Source organism: Pollicipes pollicipes, unplaced genomic scaffold (assembly GCF_011947565.3).
Source record: "Pollicipes pollicipes isolate AB1234 unplaced genomic scaffold, Ppol_2.1 Scaffold_1600;HRSCAF=1878_pilon_pilon_pilon, whole genome shotgun sequence".
NCBI lineage: Eukaryota > Metazoa > Arthropoda > Thecostraca > Pollicipedomorpha > Pollicipedidae > Pollicipes > Pollicipes pollicipes.
The window spans coordinates 14180256-14203052 of record NW_023595962.1 but is presented as its reverse complement, the minus strand read 5'-3'; the positions used below and the strand labels follow the sequence as shown (position 1 = coordinate 14203052).

The 22797-nt window shown below is 58.3% G+C and overlaps 1 protein-coding gene across 1 annotated transcript; it reads left to right on the top strand.

Moving 5' to 3' along the window:
* Window positions 1-1918: 1918 nt before the first annotated feature.
* Window positions 1919-6615, top strand: LOC119106367 (radial spoke head 14 homolog). Its single transcript, XM_037230032.1, has 4 exons — window positions 1919-2244; window positions 3217-3407; window positions 4880-5026; window positions 6127-6615. Exons 1-4 carry the CDS (start codon window positions 2046-2048, stop codon window positions 6613-6615), a joined length of 1026 nt encoding a protein of 341 aa, XP_037085927.1. The 5' UTR covers window positions 1919-2045.
* Window positions 6616-22797: the final 16182 nt, after the last annotated feature.

Here is a 22797-nt window from a genome sequence, read left to right as displayed (position 1 = left end):
TGCTGTCTCCAGGGCCTCCGTTGTCTCCAGGGCCTCTGCTGTCTCCAGAGCTTCTGTCGTCCCCAGGGCCTCTGTTGCCTCCCGAGTCTCTGCTGTCTCCAGGGCCTCTGCCGTCTTCCTGGCCGCTGCCTGCTCCCAGTGACGTCACCTGAGTCGGCCCGTCTGCAGCGGCGGCCCGTCAGTGGCCTGCAGTTGCAGTTGATGGGTGACGTCACAGGCGTAAGTGCGAGCCCGTACTGCGCCAGAGCCGGAGCAGCGCTGCTGCCACCGCCGGCAGTGTCCCTCCCTGTCGACTGCGTCGAATCTCCGGGCTGAACCCGCGCCTGTGCCGCGCGGCGCCGTCCGCAGCCCGCCGGCGGTTGACCTCTGACCCCGCGGACCGGCGGCGATGTCGTAACCGCCCCGCCCCCTCCCCTGGCCCGGGCGCCCGGCAAGCTGGGCGCCCACCAGGTGCGCGGCGTTTGCACGTGGGCGGGTGCACGCGGGGGGTGTCTGGCGTCTGGTTCTGCGCACGGGTTTAAAGCCGGCAGAGCTGGAGCGGCGACAGCCACACTACGCGCAAGACCGGGGCGCGTCTGGGAAGGGCGGAAAGTGTGCACGCGCCGGCGACCCAGCCTTCGGAGGGGGACCGATGCGGGTGCTCGGGGGGGGGGGGGGGGGCGCGTGGCTTCGGCGGATGGTACTGAGCGAAACCGGGAGACATCACCTGATGCCTCATCCGGTTGCCAAATGTGACCGGTAAACAAACGGACGCTCACGGCTCTCTGCGCTCTCGCGCGGCTGCTGTCGGAGCGAAGCAGATTGAGGAAAAAATGGAGATACAAATCCTACTTAAATTGGATGCTTTCCCTAAATATGCTTGCGGTTAATGGCCTCCGCGCTGCGAAAGTGTGGGCCTAGTATCCGCTAGACCCCCTGTTTCTATCGCCATCTTTGCATGACGACAACCGCGGTGGCAGCACTGACGAGGATGCTGGCGGCGCCGGTTCGCTTTGTTTTACATTGGTTTGCCCTTTACGCTAGAGATAATATCCTGGGTTCAAACCGTAGCATATTGAACAGCATATTTGCAGCCTTTCAGCTCTAGGTGAGGCCAGTTAACGGCAGGGAAACTCTCAGCAATGGCAGTTGTTTTCGTGCATATCGTCATGTACGAAGACAAGACCGCTAAGTCAGTATGATTTCATTGCTTGGAGATTGCTAGTGACATGGTTATCTGAATGTTTGGCTCGGTTGAAGAACAACACAATTACAAGACATCGCTATGCCGTTAGAAAAGCTAGTCTCGCTCAGACTCGGGGCTGATGTGAGCCTTCTGAAAACCCAGCCGTTACTGCGGGGAGGCGTCCTATGTAACCCGCGTTGTCAAAAATCCATTCCACCATGGCCTGCGTGAGTCAGCCGGCGTCGCCATGGCAATCTCGGGCAAAATTTCTCTCGCAGCCGCGAGTGCCTCGGGCGATCATGCATTAAATCATTGTTATTGCAGCGGAAGCTCTTTCATGAGCGTTGCTTTCAACTTCGGCTCTGCTCCTCAGTGAATCAGCCTGCAGCCATTCGCTAATTGCCGCGCCTATTTCCTCATAAATTTTCCGCGAACTATTGTCCGACGTTGCAGTTTTGTTTTGATGGTCCTGACTCATCGTGAACGGTCTTGACGGGTGCTCTACTGGGAAGGAGTCCGTGCGCTCTGTCACCGACTCCGAACCACTGCCAGCGCAGGTTGCCTCGATCAATAAGCTGGAGGGGGTGTCACTGCTGGAGGGATGTTGGCAAAGTACGGTGGCAATGCACATTGTTTTCCCTGGTGTCGGCTACTCAAAAAGAAGTCGCACGTGTTTTGAACTGTCAAAAGGGAAACCGTGATTGAAACTTCATCGAACTACACAAAAGCGCACTTTGCATAAACAACATAACACATCTGCTTCAAACGTATACTTCGCAAAGAATCATCACAATCGTTCGATTTAATTCGCGTACATTCTGTCTAAAAATCATTTCTCCGCGATGCCGAAGCCGTAGTGAAGCCAACCAAGCCCGGCGCCATGGCCACAGCCCGAATTACCGACGAATACCCGATCACCTACGATGCAACGAAGGCGCCGGTGCCCTACGGCCGCTGGGCCCCGGGACTCATCACAAGGTGGCTAACCTCCAGACAAGTGTATGAGAAGCAGCGCACGCTCTTCACGCTTTGCGACTACCTGCACGACCCCGAACACATCACCTGCTGTCTGCAGACAGGTGCGCACCTCTCTGAGTGACGGCGCGAACAGGTGGCCGTCGCCCGGGACGACCGGCTGTGCCCGAACACCGCGCTTGCAAGTGACTCGCCGAACAGGTGTCCCGCAGAACGTGACTCCTCAAACAGGCGTCCCGCAGGGTATGACTCCTTAAACAGGTGTCCTGCAGGGTGACTCCTCAAACAGGCGTCCCGCAGCGCGTGACTCCGGAGCAGGTGCGCCCGCGGAGCGTGACTCGCGAGCAGGCGCGCCCGGTGTCATGAGGCCGGCGTCCTCCATTTGTCTGGCGCCGGCCGGTCAGTCGTGCGCGTCGCTGGCGAACGGCACCGCGGTGGCAGGGCCTGTACCTGTCGGGGCGGGCTGGAGCCGGGGCCTCGGGCGGGCCGTGCCGACAGGTGGCGCTTCGCCTTGTCTCTGGTGACGGCGACGGGACGGGCTGCCGGCGCTCTCCGCGGAGGACTTCAGAGCGCCGACCCGTGCCACACGCGCCGGTCTGCAGTTTGGACGAGTGCCGGTGTTCTAGGTGTCCTCTGCATTGTCTGCAATTTAGGTCCGTCCGGTTTTGTTTTACTTAGCTGACAATGGAATGGTTTTCACGTAGCCCTCGCAGTAGGCTTCTGGGCGATAATTTTTCTGGAGTCATCCTAGCCCCAGCCTGTGACCCATTCTGGCCTTTTGAACCTGCACTGGTCAGCGCAAACCTCTCTTGATCACTATTGAAGCCTGCTTATGCAACCGCTGACCTTGCTAATTTGCCGCGACCTCTCCCGTTCCTTCCTGAATCCTGCTGAACCGTCCTGACTCCTCGTGACCCCTGCTGACCTGTCATGACCTTTACTGATCCTTGCCATAGCCTGTCGACCATCGTCCTGACCCCTGCTGACCTGCTGTAAACCCTACTGATTCTTGCTATAACCTATCAACTACCGTCCTGACCCTTGTTGACCTGCTGTGACCTCACCGGCGCCGGCAGGTCTGGTGACAGTGCTCTGTCGTCTGCTGGAGGACGATGACTCGATTGTCCGCCACAAGTCGGCGCAGTGTCTGGGCGTGATCGCTGGACATGCCGTCGGTCGTGAGGACCTCCTGCGGCGGGATGCGCTGACCCACCTCAGCTGGCGCTTCGGCGACTCTGTGCCCCTGGTCCGCCGCAACGCCCACCAGGTCATGAACTCTCACTCACCTTCAGGTCACTTTCACCTCAGCTTCATGACCCTTCCTTTCCCCTCTCCCCGGGGACGCAGACTTGGCTGGCGGTTTGCGTTCGGGGCAGCGCGCGGCCGGGTACGCTGGTTGCGGTTGTGACTGCAGCTCGGGGACAGGATGAGCCGTCCCCGATGCTGAAGCCGTCGTATGACATGCACGCCCACTCATCTCACCAATGGGTGCTGCACGTGACGCAAGATTTCCTGATCTTAGTGCTGTGCACGATCACATCGTCTTCCGTTCCACGTAATGCACTTCCCATGTTCGAGGTGGCAATTCTTAACACGAGACGCATATAAAGCCTGCCTGCGTCACTGTCCGCACGCGGCTCTTCCTTGAACATGCTGCTCGTCGGGCATCACCGAGAGCAGGGGCGCACCCAGCGCATAGCATTGGGAGGGGTGATAGAGCAGCTTCGGTGACACCGGAGATCGCGTATCTCAACAACACCAACAAAAACATTGTATCACGGTCCTCTCCCCCTCTCCCACCTTCGGCGGCCTCCACGCTTCCTCGCTGCGTGCGCCCGTGACTGGGAGGTGTCGGTGACTGCGTTGATGACGCGTGCTCGCTGTTTACGCTGCGGCGTCGGCGGCGCGGAAGGGTGTGGACGGGCCGGACGGCTGATGTGGGGCCGAGCCGGTGGGCCGGGGTCCCCTCCCCCTCTCCCCACCCTCCCCCTCCCCTTCCCCCCGGCCGGGGTCCGCTCAGCGGCCGCCGCGACGCACCGACACCGACGGGTGTGCGCATGCGCCGGTTGTCACAGGTTTTGACATGTGTATTGGAGTGGGCGAATTTTTAGGGTTGATAGGATGATCAGCGTAAGCTGGGGAATATATTTTGAAGGCACCGCCAGCCACAAATTAGATCCGGTTGTTACGAGCTTTTCTAACACCGTGCGTCCAAGTTTGTGTAGTTTCGAGCACATACTTCGGCGCGACGAGCCAACAAGACCCAAGCGCTCACGTTTGACTCGCATTGAGTTAACGACGTTATGAATGTTCCGTTGTCTGCATCTGTTGGAACAAATTTTGTCCCCATTTAACTGGCTTCAAAATTGAAAGAGAAAAGCCTCAAGACAACTTAGCATAGGTGGATGGACTAAGACATACTGCCTGCTAGGTTAGTTTAGATTGTTTTCAGTACAGGTCTTCCAGACTTGACTTCGTTTTCAGGTTTAATTTTCCCGTGTCCTGCTGCTTCAGGCAAGGAGCAATAAACCATTTTGCGAGGAAACCTTTACCTAACAATGGATACTTATGCATACCTCCCAGAATGCTTAGCATCATCCAAACCGAACTGCCCCAGAACTCGAAAGCAAAATGGCCCCAGACACAAAGAGCCTCATTGTCGGCGAGTCCCTCCACGCCGACGCCGCCCCTTGACCTGCGCTGACCTTGACTCCTTGACCTGTGCTGACCCGCGCCCAGGTGGTAACGGCGCTGCTGAAGACGCCGGAGGGCGTGGAGGCCGGCCTGGCCTGCGACCTGATCCCGCAGCTGTTGTCTCACCTGCTGACCGAGCTGGGGGAGATCATGCTGCTCTGCCTGACCTCGCTGCAGCCGCTGCTTAGAGAGGTGTGCTTGGCTGGCACCGTCTGGGGCTTCAGGGCCTTCATCCTGAACTGTATTCGGAGTATTGCTGTCCTCCTTAACCCCTGGCCAATTTGCTTTATTCTCTTCTCGTGCCACCAGCTCAACCTCATATTCCATGCTTTTTTCTTCCCTTTTCTTGAATGGTATCGCATTATGGTCATCTTGTTTCATTCTGTTCCTGTGTCATTATCTCAGTGTCATGACCTGCCTGTAATTTCTCCCCTGTCTTGGTGGCATCGCATATGCTTCTTCTGACGCACCTTCCGGCCTGTTTGGGATTATCCTACCGTCGCGGAGCTGCACCAGCTGCAGGATCGCCAGTCAGCTCTCTCTACGACCCAATGCTGCTTGCCCTTCCTTGCTTTGTAGACTGTTTTTGTCGATAAGTTCATGAGCCGTTCCGTCCTGATTTGGCCACTTTCCCTAAGCAGCCAGTTGCCCGGACCCCGCTTCAGCGCCTTCTTTTATCTGTGTGACGCTTCCACTGGCTCCTCGCGAGCTGTTCGGTCGTGTCCCTCCCTCCCCACCCACCCTCCCCGGTCATCTATTACACTCGAGTCGTGATCAGATTGGCGTTCGGTGGCGGCGGTGGCGCCGACTGGGCGCCTCCGCCGCCACCCGGCGACCCCTCTGGCGCCCAACCGGCGCCAGCGCCACGCCACGACCCGATATCGCTCTGACCCAGCATGGACCTGTCGGGATTAGGCGCTGTCCCCAAGCACTTATCCGGAAGGCCGCCGGCAGCCGATCATTCCTCGCGGTTCTGCTTTTAGTGGCCGTCCGGATTTGTAGGTGCGATTGTGTTAACCGTCTGCAGGAATTGGCTCCGTGTCACGCTTTCGGTTCAGCGAAATACATTGTTCCCCTGACCTTGCTTCCAGCCGGGCCGCGTCACCGGGCCTGTTAAGCCTGCGCAACGGGCTGACGAAATGCTGATGCCGCGTGTTCGGCCGCGGACCGTTATCAGTTCACGGGCGCGAGCTCGTCCCGTCCCCGATGGCAGATGACGTCCTCACCCGCCTCGTCCTCACCTGACCCGTCCTCACCCGACCCGTCCTCACCCGACCCGTCTCCGCCGCCAGGACCCCCGCCGCGGTCTGGTTCTGGGCGGCGTGCGCACCATGAACCAGCTCTTGCTGTCCGAGGTGTCCTCGATCCGCGCCGCAGCCGCCGCTTGCCTCCACTACCTCTGCCTGCCGACGCAGGGCAAGAATGAGGCCACCGCGCTGGGCTCTCTGCCGTTGCTGGTCCGACTGCTGAAAGACTGGGACTCGGCGGTGCGCACGCAGGCGGCCGCCGCCGCCGGCGCCGTGCTCGTCACCACGCCGGCCAAGATGCTGGCCATGCAGCTGCCCATGCTGGACCACCTGCTGGCGCTGACGCGGGAGGGGGACGTGCCCGAGGCGCGCATGCTGGCGCTGCAGGCGCTGGCCACGCTGGCCTCCCACCCAGAGGCCAGACGCCGGCTGCGGGCCGAGCGTGACGTGCTGGATGATGCGAGCCAAAGTCCGAACGAAGGCGTCAGCCGGTGCGCGGCCCGCGCCCTGGAGGAGGTCCTCTGGGACCCGTGAGAGGTCCTCTGGGACCCGTGGGACCCGGTCGGCCGGCCGGCCCGGGCCGCGGGGCCGGCGCTCGGCGCGGGCTCAGCCCGGCCCTGCTCGGGCGGCGACCCAAGCCGCGGCTCCCGACTCGCCGAGTCTTGTCCGACCCGAGCGCGTGACTCACCGCCGGCGGGGTCCGCCACCGCCGGACGTGTTCCGGATCGCAGTCAAATTGGCCTGCCGTGGGCCTCGTCTCCGGTCAGCCAGGGTCCGCGTCAATACAGTTTGTAATACAGATAATAAACAGAGCTATGGTATCCCGCCGCCTGTTTGCTATGCCACCTGTATGTGTGCTCAGCTGCCTGTCCCGTCACAAACACCTCCGCTGGCCATTACCCGATGTGTTTGAATCGTGCCCAGCTGCGCCGATCTGACAGCCGCTGTTCTTGTTTCACAGGTGAGTTCGGGCTCCCCTGGCACACGGGCGCTCAAGGTAAAGGCATTCCTGACGGACAGGCGTCAGCCGACACCCTGACAGCCGCCGTTGTGAGCTCTGCTGGAGGGCAGTCGGCCCGGCCAGCGCCGACTGGGGCCCGGCCTGGCCACCGTCGAACACGGCTGGGCCCGGCCAGCGCCGACTACGGCCCGGCCTGGCCACCGCAGAACACGGCCCGGCCATCGCCGAACATGACCGGCCTGGCCACTGCCGAACACGGCCGGCCGGGCAGCCAAGGCGGAGAACTGGCGCTGCTCTGGAGGGGGGAGGGGGAGGGGGCCGGCGCTGCTCCGGCGGGGACTGACGCTGTTCTGGAGCGGGGTTGGCCCCTCTCCTGGGAGGTGCGCGGCTGCACCACCCCTGCACCACCTGCGGCCGTACCACCCCACAGGAGGTACTGGTTGGGCGGTGTAGCAATGCCTTCGCATGCGGCCGTGGGGAGGACGGGAGTCGAATTTAGGGCTCCCGCGTCGAGGCTAGCTCGAGATAAACAGACACCTGAATGCGTACGCTAAGTGTCATTTCTAGAGACTTAAAGTTTGTATAAGTTAGATCCGGACGTTTGGCGAGCTGGGTTCCCGCGATCAGCGATCTCGCTAAGCAGGCCATGTTACGTGAACTCGACCTCACCGTCCGACCGCAAATCTCCGTGTCAACTGTCACATTTTGCGGCGAAAGCTTAACGTGTCGCAATGCTCGGCACGGCTGGTGCTGCGCTCTGACGTCACCTGACCTTTAGCGCGACCGTTGCCGTAGGCCGCTCGCCATGCAGGTCAAGGGCAAATAGCGAGGGTCATGTGACTCGTGCCTACCTCGCCACAGGCGGGTGAATCGGAAGGGAGGCGCTCGGACCAGCTGCGATGTCAGGACGGGCTCAGTTTTGGGAAAAACGGGGATAATGTGAATTGGAACAAGGTCTATCGGCAGTGGGATCTGGGCCTGACAGTCCGGAAGGTGGTGGTAGACTCGGCCCCAGCCTGACCTCGGCACTCAGGCGCATAAGGGTAGCACTCAAGGTACTGAGGGCAGTATAAAGGCAGCACTGAGGGTATTCAGAGGAGCATAAGGGCAGCATTTAGGGCACTCAGGACAGCATAAGTAGAGCACTCAGTGCATTCGGGGCAGCATAATGACAGCACTCAGGGCACTCAGGGTAGGATAACGGTAGCTTTGAGGGTACTCAGGGCAGCATAAGAGCAGCACTCAGGGCAGTCGGGGCAGCATGAAAGCAACACTCAAGCCACTCAGGCCAGCACGAGTGGCCCAAGCGACGATTGCGGCAAGAGCCGATGCCCGGCCTTGTCTCGCCTTGTCCCTGCAGGTCTGAAGAGTTTTCCTTTTTCTGGACGTCCGTTTTCTACCGGCGTATCTTCTCCCTGGTCACGGTACCTGGAGCCTCTTTTCGTGGCGTGCCGAAAGTCAGGGCCACGAAATTCGAAAGCGGGCGGCCCGCCACGACGCAGGATGGATGGACGAGCAGAGAAAAACTCTCGCGGAGTCTGGTCGTCGCTTTGCCTTCACGCCTCTCCGTGGACCTCTTGCAGCAGACAGCCGATGGGGCCGGGGAGGGGGCGATCACGCCGTTCAGTGTGCGCCACAGTTGGCCGCCTCTTCTGTGTGGGTGGCGGTGCGCCCTGGTCCGTGCGCAGGGCGAGCTGGCGGTCGTGACCCGTTCCAGCGCCGGTCCTGGCGTCTTCACCACCTGAGCCTCTCAGCTGGCAGCCGCTCCCCACGCCGTCCTTCGTGTTCGGCCGGCGGAGAGAGGCAGGGAGAAGCGGGCAGAGGCGGTGAGAGACGGGGAGAGGCAGGGAGAGATCTGAAAAGGCGGTGAGAGGCGCATGGTACGCGCCCCATGCCGGCAAGACAGCTGTTGGGTCGAACGAGCTGGCCCGATGGCTCCGTTTAGACAGTTGGTATTGTGGCCGTTCAGCCTCGCTCGATGAGCGCGGAGGCATTCGTCGGCACAGTCCCCAAGTCGTGATGAAGACCGTGGACACCAGCAAGCGCCTCGTGTGTGCTGGCTGGTGTCAAAGATAAAGACCAAGGCGCTTGGCTCGAAACTTCCGAAACCCCGGTCATCTTCCGTCTCGTCGCCTGACCTGGGAGTCTGCATCTTCTCCCGACTTGAGAATCTGCGCCGTCGCCTGACCTGGGAGTCTGCGCCGTCGCCCGACCTGGGAGTGCCTCCTGACCTGGGAGTCCGCACCGTCTCCTGACATGGGAGTGCCTCCTGACCTAGGAGTCTGTGCCGTCTCCCGACCTGGGAGTCCGCACCGTCTCCTGAACTGAGAGTGTCTCCTGACCTGGGAGTCCGCGCCGTCTCCTGACCTGACCTGGGAGGCGGCCAGCCTGCCGGACGCCCAGCGAGGGGCGCAGGTGGCGGTTGCCAGGCGGCGAACCGGGATTGTCCCAGTGGCGACCTCGGCGACCTTGGACACAGGCTGCAGCGGCCGGCCCACTCCCGCATGGCCGGTGCTCGCGCTCTCGTGGAGGCTCCCCAGCGCTCTGGACAGCAGATGGCGACCAGCGCGCATCAGCTGGCGAGCGATCTGGAATGATGGCGGTGTCGTTGAGAAGGCGCAGGTCGTCTCGGCGCGCTGCAGAGCAGCTTCGTGGCCGCTCGAGGAGCCCTTCAGTGAGCCGCAAATTCCTCCATGGTTGAATGGCTCAGTGGAAGACACGCCTCAGGCAAAGAGCAAGTAACCTCCAAGCACACGAATGTTCTTTGATGGAACCCATGCGGAATTCACCAAACAAACCCAAAGCAGAACACACTTATTAAAGCAATTGCGGCCCTCACCTCGCGGGTGCTGATTCATGCTCTCTGCCTGATAACCTCGGGTACACTACAGAAGCTGCTTGCTGAATCGTCTGCTCGCTTAAACACCCACGATGTTGTTGTTAACTCACCAATTCTAAGCCTTGGCACGAGTGATAACGCCCGGTGTAATGGACACGTACCCAAGCATCAATTGCCACCACCTAGTATGGCGCTTGTAATCTCACGGCGATCGCAAGCACAGTGCTGCACTGGGGCCGAGCGGCGGCGTGCCAGCGATTGGCGGGGCAATGCTCGCGGGAGCACTCTGGCGCGTTCCGCGAACATCGCGCCCGGGCGGCTGCCGCCGCTGTTCGGCGCTGGTCTGGCACGCTATCTGATACAGCAGAATCCGGGTGGTGCGAATTTGTCTCGGCCGCTACATCGCTGCATACGCTCACCCGGGAGATGCCTGGGACCCGGCTGGCGAGCCGGCCATGCAGCACGACTCGATGCTGCATATGCTGGGCAGAAATGGGACGTCGAGGAAGCGTGCTATATGGGGGCGTCGTGGAGGCTGGCAGGTGGTGACGTGGGCAGATAGGGATCGCAGAACGACAACATTATAATACTGGCGGTGTGACGTTGCGCTGCAGTGAGACATGAATTCGCTGTCATTTTGCCCATGACACTCCGTTTGCTTCCCGTGCATCCCATGCAGTGTAAATGCACCAGTGTAGCTCGCCTCCTCCATCCTGATGGGCACCAGAACGTTTTTCGGTGAGCACGTGCACGACAAACACAGCTGTTCGGCAGCTGGTACCCGGGCCCAACGCTGGCCCGCGCCGCCGGTGCCCGCCCAGCGCTGTCCGGCGCCGTCGCCAGGCCGGGGGCCGCGCTCGGGTCGGTCCAGGCGTCGCCCCGCCATTACCCCGCGTCTAGCGAGGTGTGGCGGCCGGGCCACGCTCGGGCCGGCCAGAGACAATAGAGATGCGACCTGGATAGGTCGCGCGCCGTGCGATGGCGGCCGCTGATAGCCGGTCGGCGCGGGTCTCGTGCCGTCCCAGGCATTCCTCTCGCGCGCCGCGCCGGCCGCCGCCGACGGCCACACTTTCTCCCGGCGCGGTACGTGTGTGCGACGAGGACAGCCAGCCACGCTCAGGCGCGGTACGTGTGTGTGACGAGGACAGCCAGCCGCGCTCATGCGCGGTACGTGTGTGTGATGAGGACAGCCAGCCACGCTCAGGCGCGGTACGTGTGTGTGACGAGGTCGGCCAGCCGCCCTCAGGCGGTCTGGTCTGTGAGTGTGTGTGCGTGAGGGGGCGGGGCGGCCAGCTGCGGTCGGAGGACCCGTCGGCTGCCGGCCTTCTATGCACGGTTTAACAGCCAGACACGGCTGCTGGCCTGCGCTGGCCTGTGCGGGCTTCTGTCTCGCAGCCGAGACGTCTTATCGCCGCCTGTCCTAAAGGCGATTGCACGCTGCTGCACTGTCTGAGCGGCGACCTTTCTGGTTTTAGGCATAAGATGGTTTAACTGCGTCGGAAAAAGCACGCCATAGCTCACGCTGTGCCCGGTAGCCACGGTGCGCCTGTCATCACGAGCGCACGCGTCACAGTTCAGTAACGTGCGGTTAACATGAAATGGTGTTAGCATGTGGCAACGGCTGAGATATTTAGTTAACCGTGCGTGCGAAGCGGAAAAATTGCCGGAAAACGCCTCTAAGCGGCCCGTTTGTCCTACTCATCCGCGTTTAGTCCTATGGGATTACACGTGTATTTTACGGCACTGGACAACACCCCCACGCATCATCCTCGCATTTCAACACCATTTATGTGCCTTACATATGCTTATCACGCTACTGGCACCATACAGACTCAAGAGGGCAGTTTTCAATGTATATAAATCACATTGGCGTATGCTCAGTGTGTCTGACCATGGCAGACCAGCAAGGCATCCCGAAAGGTGTGGAACTTGTATAAAATGACAGGATTCGATGCACAACTATTGTCATGCAGGCAGTCATGCTATTACAAAAGTCATGCAACTATTGCCATGCAGGCGGTCATGCTATTACAAAAGTCATGCAACTTTTGTCATGCAGACAGTCATGCTATTAAAGTCATGCAACTGCTGTCATGCAGGCAGTCATGCCATTAAAAAGTCATGCAGCTACTGTCATGTTATGTCATGTCATGCAGGCGACGCCAAAGCGTAAGCTAATAAGCCAGACGCCTTCGGGGCTCACGGAATTGGTTTGATTAATGAGTTAGAAATTTTGAGCTTTTAGCTTGGCGAGCAGTTTTTCCTGTGAAGTGTTCGCGCACCAGTTGATAGTTAAGCATCGCTTGAAGATTTGCTGGATGTTGGTCTGGCCGGGCTTGTGACTTGTAGTTCACTTGTATATATATATATATATATATATATATATATATATATATATATATATATATGCATAACATATTTATTTTTTCATCATTTAGTTCATAAACGCAAAAAGCAAGTCCTTTGTGTGAATATTGGTCATAGTAAACTGAACAACACGCCTATGCTACTACCATGACGAAGTATCCGGCGGCTTATGCCATAACACGGATAGACGTGTCCGTCCTAAGCGTTAAAGGTGACCATTCTAAACGCTGAGCAACTCTTTATCCGTTATAAGCGTCAAAAGTGGCCCTTCTAAACGCAGAACAGCTCTCGACCCCGTAAACTGATAACCCAGCGAGGTGTAGGTCGATGTGGAGGATAGAGTGGCCTAAACTTGGCACTGGTCTCCATGCAGTGGTGACCTTTGACTACTGCCTGGCGCTCATCACTCGCAGCTTATTACCCTGTGAGGGATGTTGTGACGCTAGATAGAGCATGGAGACGTCTCATCATTGACACTTAATCTAAAAGGGCCTTCTTTGGCTGCTGCGTAGAAACGGTGGAAGGGAATGTCAGCATCGGTGAAAGGGAGGGGTGCCATCACGGAATCAGCATGATTTTGATAGGCAGTTAGAAAGGGCCCATTGATGGGGACCAGCTATAATTGGACCCATTTATAGAGTACAGTATCACACAGCACAAACTTTTGTGACGAGGTTATGATGGTGTTTTGTGATTTTAGAGCGTAACTTTTTGGTTCTTTGATGTATGGTTGGCTTTTCTAATATTTTATGTGTGACGGGCCTTCGTATCCATGTGTCTCCTACTCGCCTAGGGGCATAGCCGTCGGCGCTTTAGATTCGCCCTGACCTTTGACTTGTGCTACATGCGGACGCCAGCTAGCCACCTCCGCTTGACCACAGTGTCGCGGATTGCTGGCGAATACACGCACGCCGCGAGTTTTGCCAGCCTCAAAAGCAACAACTTGATATATATATATATATATTTATATATATATGTATGTATATATATATATATATATATATATATATATATATATATATATATATTTATATATATATATGTATGTATATATATATATATCCCGAGAGAAAGAGAGAGAGACGAGGAGAGAGAGAGGATGAGAGAGAGAGAGGAGAGATGAGAGAGAGAAGAGAGAGGAGAGAGAGAGAGAGAGAGAGAGAGAGTAGAGGAGAGAGGAGAGCGAGAGGAGAGAGATAGGAAGAGGAGAGAGAGAGAGAGATGAGAGAGAGAGAGAGAGGAGAGAGAGAGAGAGAGAGAGAGAGAGAGAGAGAGAGAGAGAGAGAGAGAGAGAGAGAGAGAGGGAGAGAGGGAGGGGCGATCCAGGACCTTCTACTCCACAAAATATTGCGTATGTACCGCGGAGCCAACACGTACTTTTGGGGATCCAAGAAAGGTCAAAATCAGGGATCGGACGCTAATTCATACAGCGGCACCAACATCATCGCAGCCAACATTTGTCCGACGCTCTATGGCGCTTTATTCAACGTTTCTGATGAAATGCGAGTCGGGATTCTGCGCTGCCACACACACCTGCTCCTGCAGATACTTCTGCCGATATGGTTTGACCTCTAAAATACGGTTCCGAACCTCCAAACAGTGGGCTCCTTCGGAGCGGTTCAGCCAAAGCCTAGTTCGACGTCCGCGCTGCGGGTGCGAGCTAACGGCTTAAGCTGTAGACACGGCGAGCGATGGCTCATTTACACACCGCGCAGTCGACTGAGCAGAATAATGCGCCGCGGCGGCCCAGCGACGCTTATGGAGATCCCGGCCGGACAGAGACCTTGGCCGCCCGCCTCGGCCGGCGGCGCCAGCTGGCGTCCTCCCGGTGTCTCGGCGTCCCGTCCTCCCGCCTGGGGAGGCGGACGACCTCGGCCGGCGAGGAGCAGGCGAGTCCTCGCCGGCCCGTCCTCCCGAGCGAGCGTCGGCGTCCGAGTCGGCGGCACGGCTGGTCACAGCCCGGCTGCGGTGCCAGCTGGGGGAGGCGCGGCAAGCGGGGGTGTTTGTTTCTCAGCTGTCCGTGCCGTGTTGCTCCACCGTCCGTTGCCACCCGTCGTGCGCGGACGGCCGCTGGTGGTGCGGCGAGCGCCGATGCGCTTACGAATGGCGAACCCTCGCTGCTGACAGCAGTCGCGAAGGACGCGGCTGCTTCGTCGCGTGAGCGGTGTTTAAGTTCGGATCACTTCTGGGTCTCCTCTGCTGGCGCTTCGAGACGCAAATGGTGCCAGCGGGCTCGGAGGGCCCCCAGAAACAGCGGCCTCTATGATCACCTTGACCGGGCCGGCGCTGTTTTGGCTTTGCCAGACGGCCGACCAATGCCTAAACAGCCAGTTCGGGCGTATCCGGGTCGGGCGCCGGTGGTGACATCTATTGTAAACCCCACCAGCTAAGGTAAATATTTAACCGCCTCAAAGGCGGGCGGGTAGCTTTATTGGTCTGATTTTTGTTCTGGCGGCAAAGAGCAGCCTAAAATCAGCGAAACCATTTGTCTATAGTTACAGTTCAGAATAAAAGGTGAATCCCATCAGTGCGTCACCTGAGACGAAATTGGTCGGCAATTTCTTGTCTGCCTTGAGCTGAGATTTTTTGGACAGACAGCTTTCTCATATACCTTTTTGCTTTTTTGCCCTTTTATCCTTTGCATTTCATCTTTTTTTTTAAATATGCCTTTTTTGAATTCTAATTGCTGTTTTCCGGCTTACTTTTTACAATCCCGCTCACTTGGCATTGGTATCCTGGGAACGGCAACATTATGGGGTCGTAGGAATTCATCAGGTCCCGAAAACGTATCAGGCATGTGATGAAACACGTACGCCTGCTGTCTTAAGGATCAAAATAAAGTTGATCCCCCTATAAAAATAGCACACATCCAGGAAGCTTTCAAAGCATTGCAATGTTAATGGAATCATCAAAACAAACATCCGAAAGCCAGTCAGTGGTGATGACTAATTGCGTGCACTTATGGATTGGACGGTAACTTACTCAATAGGCTTCAGCTTGTCACCGGTCTTTGCGCTGTGCGATTCGCCGTTTTCGGATGAGCTAGTTCTACGCCATTTTATTTTTGATGGGTGGCGCTCTCTGCAGCACTTCGAAGCCCGGGCGTCAAACTCCTCAACAGGTCGCACGCATCCGATCAGCTGGAACAATGTCACGTGGTGCTCTCCCACCGTGACCTCGCACTTCCTGTTGAACCCACGTGCCGTAGTAAAACCACTAGTCAACCCTCTCTCCGCGATTGACGGATTCCGTTATACCCGTCGACGTACAGTAAACTCCCGCCGGCCGCCATCATCAAATGGGCAGCGACGCATCTCAAACAACTGCCAGTGGCGGATCCAGGGCGGCCCCTAAACATGCTCAGTCCGTTGCGGCGGGCGCTGGACGGTAACGACAGCGCCTGAGCATATTTCGAATGACAGCCAAATAGCAAACCCGGGTGCTGCGGTTGCTTTCCCGCAGCCTGACATCAGCGTGTGCGGACAGCCTCCACGGCGGCTCCGTCGTCGGAGGTCCCCTTCCCCCCGGCCGCTGGAGCTGAGCTCGCGCCTGGCGACAAGGGCCGAGCGGCGGCGATTGGAACGCCATCTGCCGCCGACCGCCGCGTCCCGCCGCGGGCGATAATATTTACCGGGGTCGCCGACGCCGCGGCGCCGTCCGCTGCTCTGTTTACCCGGCCGGCGCGGCGGCCCGGGAGCAGCCCGAGGCGGCGCCGGCGACCCCTGGAGGTCAGCCGACCGGCGCCGCCCCGGCATGACGGGGGAGGGGGAGGCGAGTCGGTGCTGGGTGTATTGCTTTCTTTCTCCATACTCCGGATTTAACCCATCTCTCCCCATTGGAAATATGTTCCATTCGCCTTTGCTCTACCACGATTGTTCTACTACTCTTGCTCTAACACTATTCCTCTGCCACTCTTGCTCTACCACTCTTTCTCTGGTCCCTGCCTTCGTGTTGCTTCTGTCTTTACATTGGCCATTGACCCTTTTAACATACCTCCTCGAATTTCTCGCCATGGTATTTGGTCCAAACCACAGCCTACGGCTTATAATTAAACAAAAAATATATGCATGTACCTCCCTCCGTTTACATCTCGTAGTCCTCACCCTAGAGCTATAAATAGCTCGGATCACTCCAGCATGTCAGCGCGGGGGACCAGCCCATTCACCCTTATCCACCCCGCCCCCGGACTATTTATATCCCGTGGTGTCGAACGATGGCATGCGTTTAGGCAGAAAGTCACCAGGCGATGGCATGCGTTTGGGCAGAAAGTCACCAGGCGATGGCATGATCCCAGTGCGCGCCTCGCGAGCTAGCGTTGACCGGCCGCCGCTTGCGTTCGCGTCCCGCTGTGTGACGACTCGGGCCTGACCTCTCGGTCAGGCCCCGAGGCGTCTGGCCGGCCGGTCTCGGCTCACCTGTGACGCAGCGGGGCAGCAGACAGGCTCCGCCGGCGCGCCGCGCAGGCCGGCGGCAGCCAGACTGCCGGGTGCGGCTGCCAGCCGGCCGCCAATCTCTCGGTAATCGAGCAAGTCGCCCCCGAGCCGCTGACTCAGCCGGCGGTGGCCCGCCCTCCCCCCGCCCGTCTCCCCGGCTGGAGGGGGCGGTGACCGGACCGTGACCGCGGGATGGCCCGGGCCGGGACAGTAGCGTTTCTGGTGGCGGTGGCGGCGGTCTAGCTCTGTTGTTTCAGGTGCGCTGCGGCGCGACGGGTGCCGGATTATCGGATGACGCGTCGGCTGTTGATTTGCCGCAGGCCGTGCCAAGAGCCCGCGGGCTCCGACAGGTTGGCGAGGCAGCGCCGACGCCGCCAAACGATGCCTGGCGCCGCTTTTGCCTCCGCGGACGGCCCTGGAGCCGCCTCTGCGCGGACCTCGGCCCTAGGATTGCCGGCGGCTAGCCGTTCAGCATCCTCATACCTGGCGCCGCTTAGGTAGCTGGCCCAGTAGTTGTGCTCCATTGGCGCCGTTGGGCTGGCAGGAGAGACGCCCTGATGACCACCACCACTGGTCACTTCTGGAACTCACCAGGACACTGTCCAAACCAGCCGGAGCTCTCACTGGTCAGATGGTCAAAGGTCAGAAATTAGAGGCCAAATGTTCGTGGTCAGAGGTCAGAGGCTGGCCATCATAGGTCACAGGTCAGAGGTTGATGGTCATAGTTCAGAGGTGAGAGATCAGATATCCTAGGTCAGAGGAAAGAGGTTCTAGGTCACAGGTCAGATGTTCTGAGGACAGAGGTCAGACGGTCCTAGGTCAGATGCCGATCTGCGGGTAGGCGCAGCTGCCGGGCTCAACGTTCGCCGCCTGCCGATTTGACCTGAGGTGGGCGGAGGCATAGCTGACGGCGGAGACCTTCCCGCTCACAAAACACGCCGTTAATGGTGAGGGCGCACCATGCTCACCGCCGCCTGTCGATCGCCGCGATTAGGCTTCCCGGCGTCTCTTTGGTGGAGAACGCACAGAATCGCCGAGCATTCCGCCGCGCGTCGCCTTCGTGTCTGAGAGAGCGCCGTGAAGGCCCGCCGTCCGGTGTCTGGACGGGCCCCGCAGATACGGAGCGGCGCTGGTCGGGCGCGCGGCGCTCTCTTCTCATGACCGCGTCTCGTGACCGCCGACCCAGCGTCCAGCCTCATCGTGAACTTCGTTCGCCGCGCGACGGCGGTCAGAGCGGTCGGCAAGTGAATGCGGCCTCTTTTCTCAGCGAGAGGAAGTTGGCATGTGTGCTCTGTGAGCGCGCTCTCCAGCCGGCTGCGGCGCGCCCACCACAGCGCCGCTTCAGATTGGACTGTGTTCAACTGGGAGACAGACCACGCCCGGCTCGCCAGTTTGCTGCTGGAGGCAGGGGCACACGCGGCGAGCAGGGCCTGACAGTTGTGGGGAGACTTGTGCACGTTCAGCCAGCGCCAGGGACGGGCGAGCTGACCGGTAGAGCCGGGACGACGTCCGGTGGCGCCGCCAAGCCCCACTCGGGTGACATCTGTCGGGCGCTGACGGAACTACACGTCAGGTGTGGGATATTATTACGCGTCGGGTCTGGCTGCGGCGCAGAAGCGGCGAAACATGGAGCGATAAACAGCGCGCCTGCGTCTGACGATGGCAACGGGTCCTTGACCGGATCCGGATGCATGACCGGATCCGGATCCATAGTCGGATCCGGATACTGACTGGATCTCACCGTGGCATTCAGCCCTGAGCTACGATTTCTCCTGAGAAGCTGAAACAGTATTTAAATTTCGTAGGAAGCCAAGTGCATTACAAAAATATCGTGCTGGGACACCGGCATGTTGATGTGATGGGGAGGAGCGGGAAAACGCCACAACAACCTGCTTGGAAGGCGGTATTTTTTAGTGTACCGGGCCGTATCACGTGTCTCTCTGGCCCTGGGGCCTAAATTACCGATCTCCCTGCATCCTTGCCCCGAATTATTCGCCCCGCCCACACACCTCACTTACAAGTGCGCCTCTTCTCTGATTCGTATCCCTAAAATTCCCATCCCACCACACTCATCCGTGCAGCATTTATTTTTCACTCGCCTCCTACATTCCCTAGTGCTGTGTTCCCCGATCCCTTCGCGACTTCAGTTCGTTTAGTGCCTCTGATCACCACGTATGTTCTTTTCCTCATTCTCCACTTAACACGACTTTCCGTCCCGGGAGTGGCCGCCTCCCGGCCGAACCTCAGCGCAGAGTCGCCGCCTCCCGGCCGAAGGCTCAGTTCTGAGCCACCGCCTCCCTGCCGAACCTCAGCTCAGAGCCGCTGCCCTCCTGCCGGACATCAGCTCGGAGTCGCCGCCTCCCTTCCGGCCTTAGCTCGGAGTCGCCGCCTCCCGGCCGAACCTCAGTTTGGAGCCGCCGCCTCCCGGCTGAACCTCAGTTCGGGATGGTATGGCCGTCGCTCCTCCGTCCCCAGACAGTCACGGACGCGTGGCCGCAGTCGCCGAAGACGCCGCTGACCCGACTGCCAGGACGGTCTGTCCCTCGGGGTGTCTGATCGCGGAGGGTGAGAGGGGGAGGGCTGCTGCCGCCGCTGTTCGGGGCCGGAGGCGTCAGGGACCACCAGGCGGCTGTGGTGTCCCGGCGTTCCGGGGCAACAGGTCTTTCGGGAGCCCGGGGGCGCCAGCTGTCTGCGAGACGCCGGGATGGCCAGGAGGTACCGGTGAGAGTCGGAAAGCATCCGCCAGGGGCGCAGCCAGGATTTCCTTGGGGGGAGGGGGGGGAGTGAGAGTTGAGCTGAGCTCGGTGAGAACACATCTTATCGATGCCTTAATCGGCGAGAGCCTTTTGACTTTCCGTCGAAAGCCATCTACGGTGGAGAAACAAAAATCCAGGCGTAATGTAGTGAGGCCGGGGGGGGGGGGGGGGGGGAGCGTGGCGGTCTTCTTTGACTACGCTGTTGCCCTCCGCAAACGAATAAGGAGGGCGGCTGGCGAGCGCCTTTGGCGAGCTCTGGCCGACATGAGCGCCTGTGTGGCCGCGGGAGAGCGGGGGCCGCCTGCCGGGACAGCTGAAGAGGTTTCGTCCACGGTAGCGGGCCTCCCGCGGAGCGCTCGGGCTCCGCGGCGTCGGGAGCGAGCCTCTCGGGACCACGTACCGTGGGAGGGGAGGCGCAGCTCACGACCATCCGTCGGGGCTACTCTGGCGGTCGGAACATGGCCCACACTAATGCGGGGTGAAGACCAAAATACTTCTGACGGTCGGCATTAGGGAAAGTGATGGCGAATCGGAGCACGCTGACAGCGCTGATGAACCAATCACCTGACAGAGGAAATGATGGTGAGCCAATCACGTGATGGAGGAACTGACGATCAGCCAATCACTTGAAGGAGTAACTGAAACCCTTGCCGTTCGTTGGTAATATCCAGTTGTTAAGTCGCGCAATTCGAGGCGCTTCTATCTTCGTTCAGCAGAGCTCCATGCTGGTTTCGTTTCGCTCTGCTACTCTCAATTTCGGAGCCGGCGTAGGAAAGCGTAGTTCGCGGCAGCTCTGTGCGCACGTGTACAGCCCGCCACGCGCACATAGGTGCGTGGCCGGTGTACGTGTGTAACGCGTACGCATATGTGTTTGCGTGCGCGAACAGCTTGTTGTCAACAACAGCAAGCTGCTAACTAGTCATTGTCAATGACGGCAAGACAGACAATGTCAATGACAGTTTTTTGGCGCTTGCGGCCCGGCGATGCAAGAATGTTATATGCAATGATGCGAGAACGGCGATGCAAGAACGTCTCGATGTTATAGCCAGCCAGTGGTTGTCTTTGGCGCTCCCGATGAATCGAGGAACACCAACTTGAACGTTTTACGGGGAACTCTTCACTCAACACTGCCCGACTGGCATGGAACACGACGAAGACCCGCCGATCTGTGTACGGAAAGCAGCCAAATGGTCACGGGCCGTCACTGAATCTCACACGGGCGAGTGTAAACGCCGACCAACTCGCCAAGCCTGGCAACCCGTACGCCGAATCTTCGAGAAGCCATTAAACCGCCGTCACGTCCCTCAAACCGGGTGAGCCGAGCTCACCTTCGCCCTCTCTCTCTCTCTCTCTCTCGCTCTCTTCCTCTCGCCCGATCTTATCCTCGTCTGTCGCTCATCGGGGACAAAAACGGCGCGCGCGGCCGACCGGCACTGCCGGGTCGGCCCGGGCGGAGGCAGCTGCAGCCTTGTTTTGACATGGCCGGCGGGGGCCACGCCGCCAGCCGGGTAATTGGGCTGGCACGTGGGCTGGAGGTGGCTGGCCCCCCCGGGCCCGCCCAGCCCGGTCCGGCCGACGGCAGCGCCCGTCGCCGCCGCCTGGTGCCCGCCTGGGGAAACACCCGGGGCGGTCCCTGCGCGCGGTTGGCCCACTGCGGCGAGGTCCAGGCATGCCCGCTCCAGATGGGTCGACCTTTCTCCAGCCCTGGACGGCCGCTGCAACCTAGTGACCTCAGGTCACGAAAGTGATCTTCGGGGGAGGGGCACGATTTGACCGAGCGGGCCGTGCCCATTGCCGCGAGCACTTATTAACAATAGTGCTGCACTTATAGTGCTGCACAGGTGCTGTAGTGCTGCAGAGCACTTATAGTGCTGCACAGGTGCTGTAGTGCTGTAGTGCTGCAGAGCACTTATAGTGCTGCACAGGTGCTGTAGTGCTGTAGTGCTGCAGAGCACTTATAGTGCTGCACAGGACAAGTTCACTTGAAGAAATGTTTTAGGCCCATCTCCTGGGGGGTGTCGCATAATTTTTCCCCTCCCCCCCCCCTCCCGCAGATGTCCGCAGGAATCTGACCTTGCAGCACATTAATTTAGAAGCTTCCGGCCGTTGAGAGTTGGCACGTCTTTTGAGCATTATTTGGCATTCACATCATACCTGGCAAAGGCCGTTACTCACCGCTGTGCTGTTTTGCGTAGGATCGTGGAACTGGATGTATTTTTTGCATGTCAATTCTCTTCAACGTGTAAGTGAAGGCTGGTGCGTTTTCGGTGTATCACTCATGTTTCTACAAATACCATTATCGTGAGTCCACAAAAGGTTGTGACATGTACATGCATAGCCCCTGCACGAGGTGTCGCGCAGCAAACTGAAGATATTCGTAGATATCTCAATAGCCTAAACATAAAGTTAACTGGCCTCACGACGACTACCACGCTCCGGGTTGCATGGAGTGGATGCGCTGCCACTCATGCCACGCGCTGGAAGCTCGTGTGAGAGACGTTCTTCGTTTTTTGTTTGTTTGTCTTTTTCTCTTGTTGTTGTTTTCTTATCCGGGAGTTGTTTCGGATGCATGTATTTTTTGATATCGTCAGCCAAGTCTAATTTGGTTCCGCATTGCTGGTTGTTTTTCGTCACGATTTGTCTGAAGAATTGTTTTCTTGGAGTCTGCAAGCTATTTCTCCTTTGTTTATGCATGCATCCGAGTCAATCATAAGCCATCAATCTTCCACTTGCGAGTCATGGGGGAGTCGTTTGCCAAATCTAACGTACTCCTTCTCGCCACCGTCATAACAAGTCTTGTAATTAAATTTCACAATTTGTCTTACGAATTATCATTCTTCGGTCTTCGGCCCATTTCATCTTTGTTTTTGCATGCTCCTGAGTCAATCAAAACCTGCCATTCAAACTCATTTTAGTCATGTTAGAGTCGTTTGCCAAGTGAGAACTGCGCCTTATTCACGGTACAACACCACCGACTCATATTTTGCCTATTTGTTGATTTTCCCGAGTCAGTGTTGTTAGAGTCAACATGGCTGAGTTCATTTATATTTACGCACCTGCGACCATGACTCTGACTCTCAGACGGAGTCCTGAGTCACACTTGGAGGCATCCCCACAGTGATCTTAGTTTTACTCAATATCAGGAAAAGACAAATTTTAAGTGGGTTGATTATTTATTACCAATGTGACTCGATTTCAGTTTGGTTCATTTGTCTTCGCAATACTCTGTTTTCCCACGTACTTTTTGCTTTCATCTGACTGGCCACACAATGTACACCAACTCTCCCACTTTTTCCGAAATTTTGAAAGCGTCTATGCCTTTCCGAAGAGAGGTACAGGAAAAGCCTGTACGAATCGAAC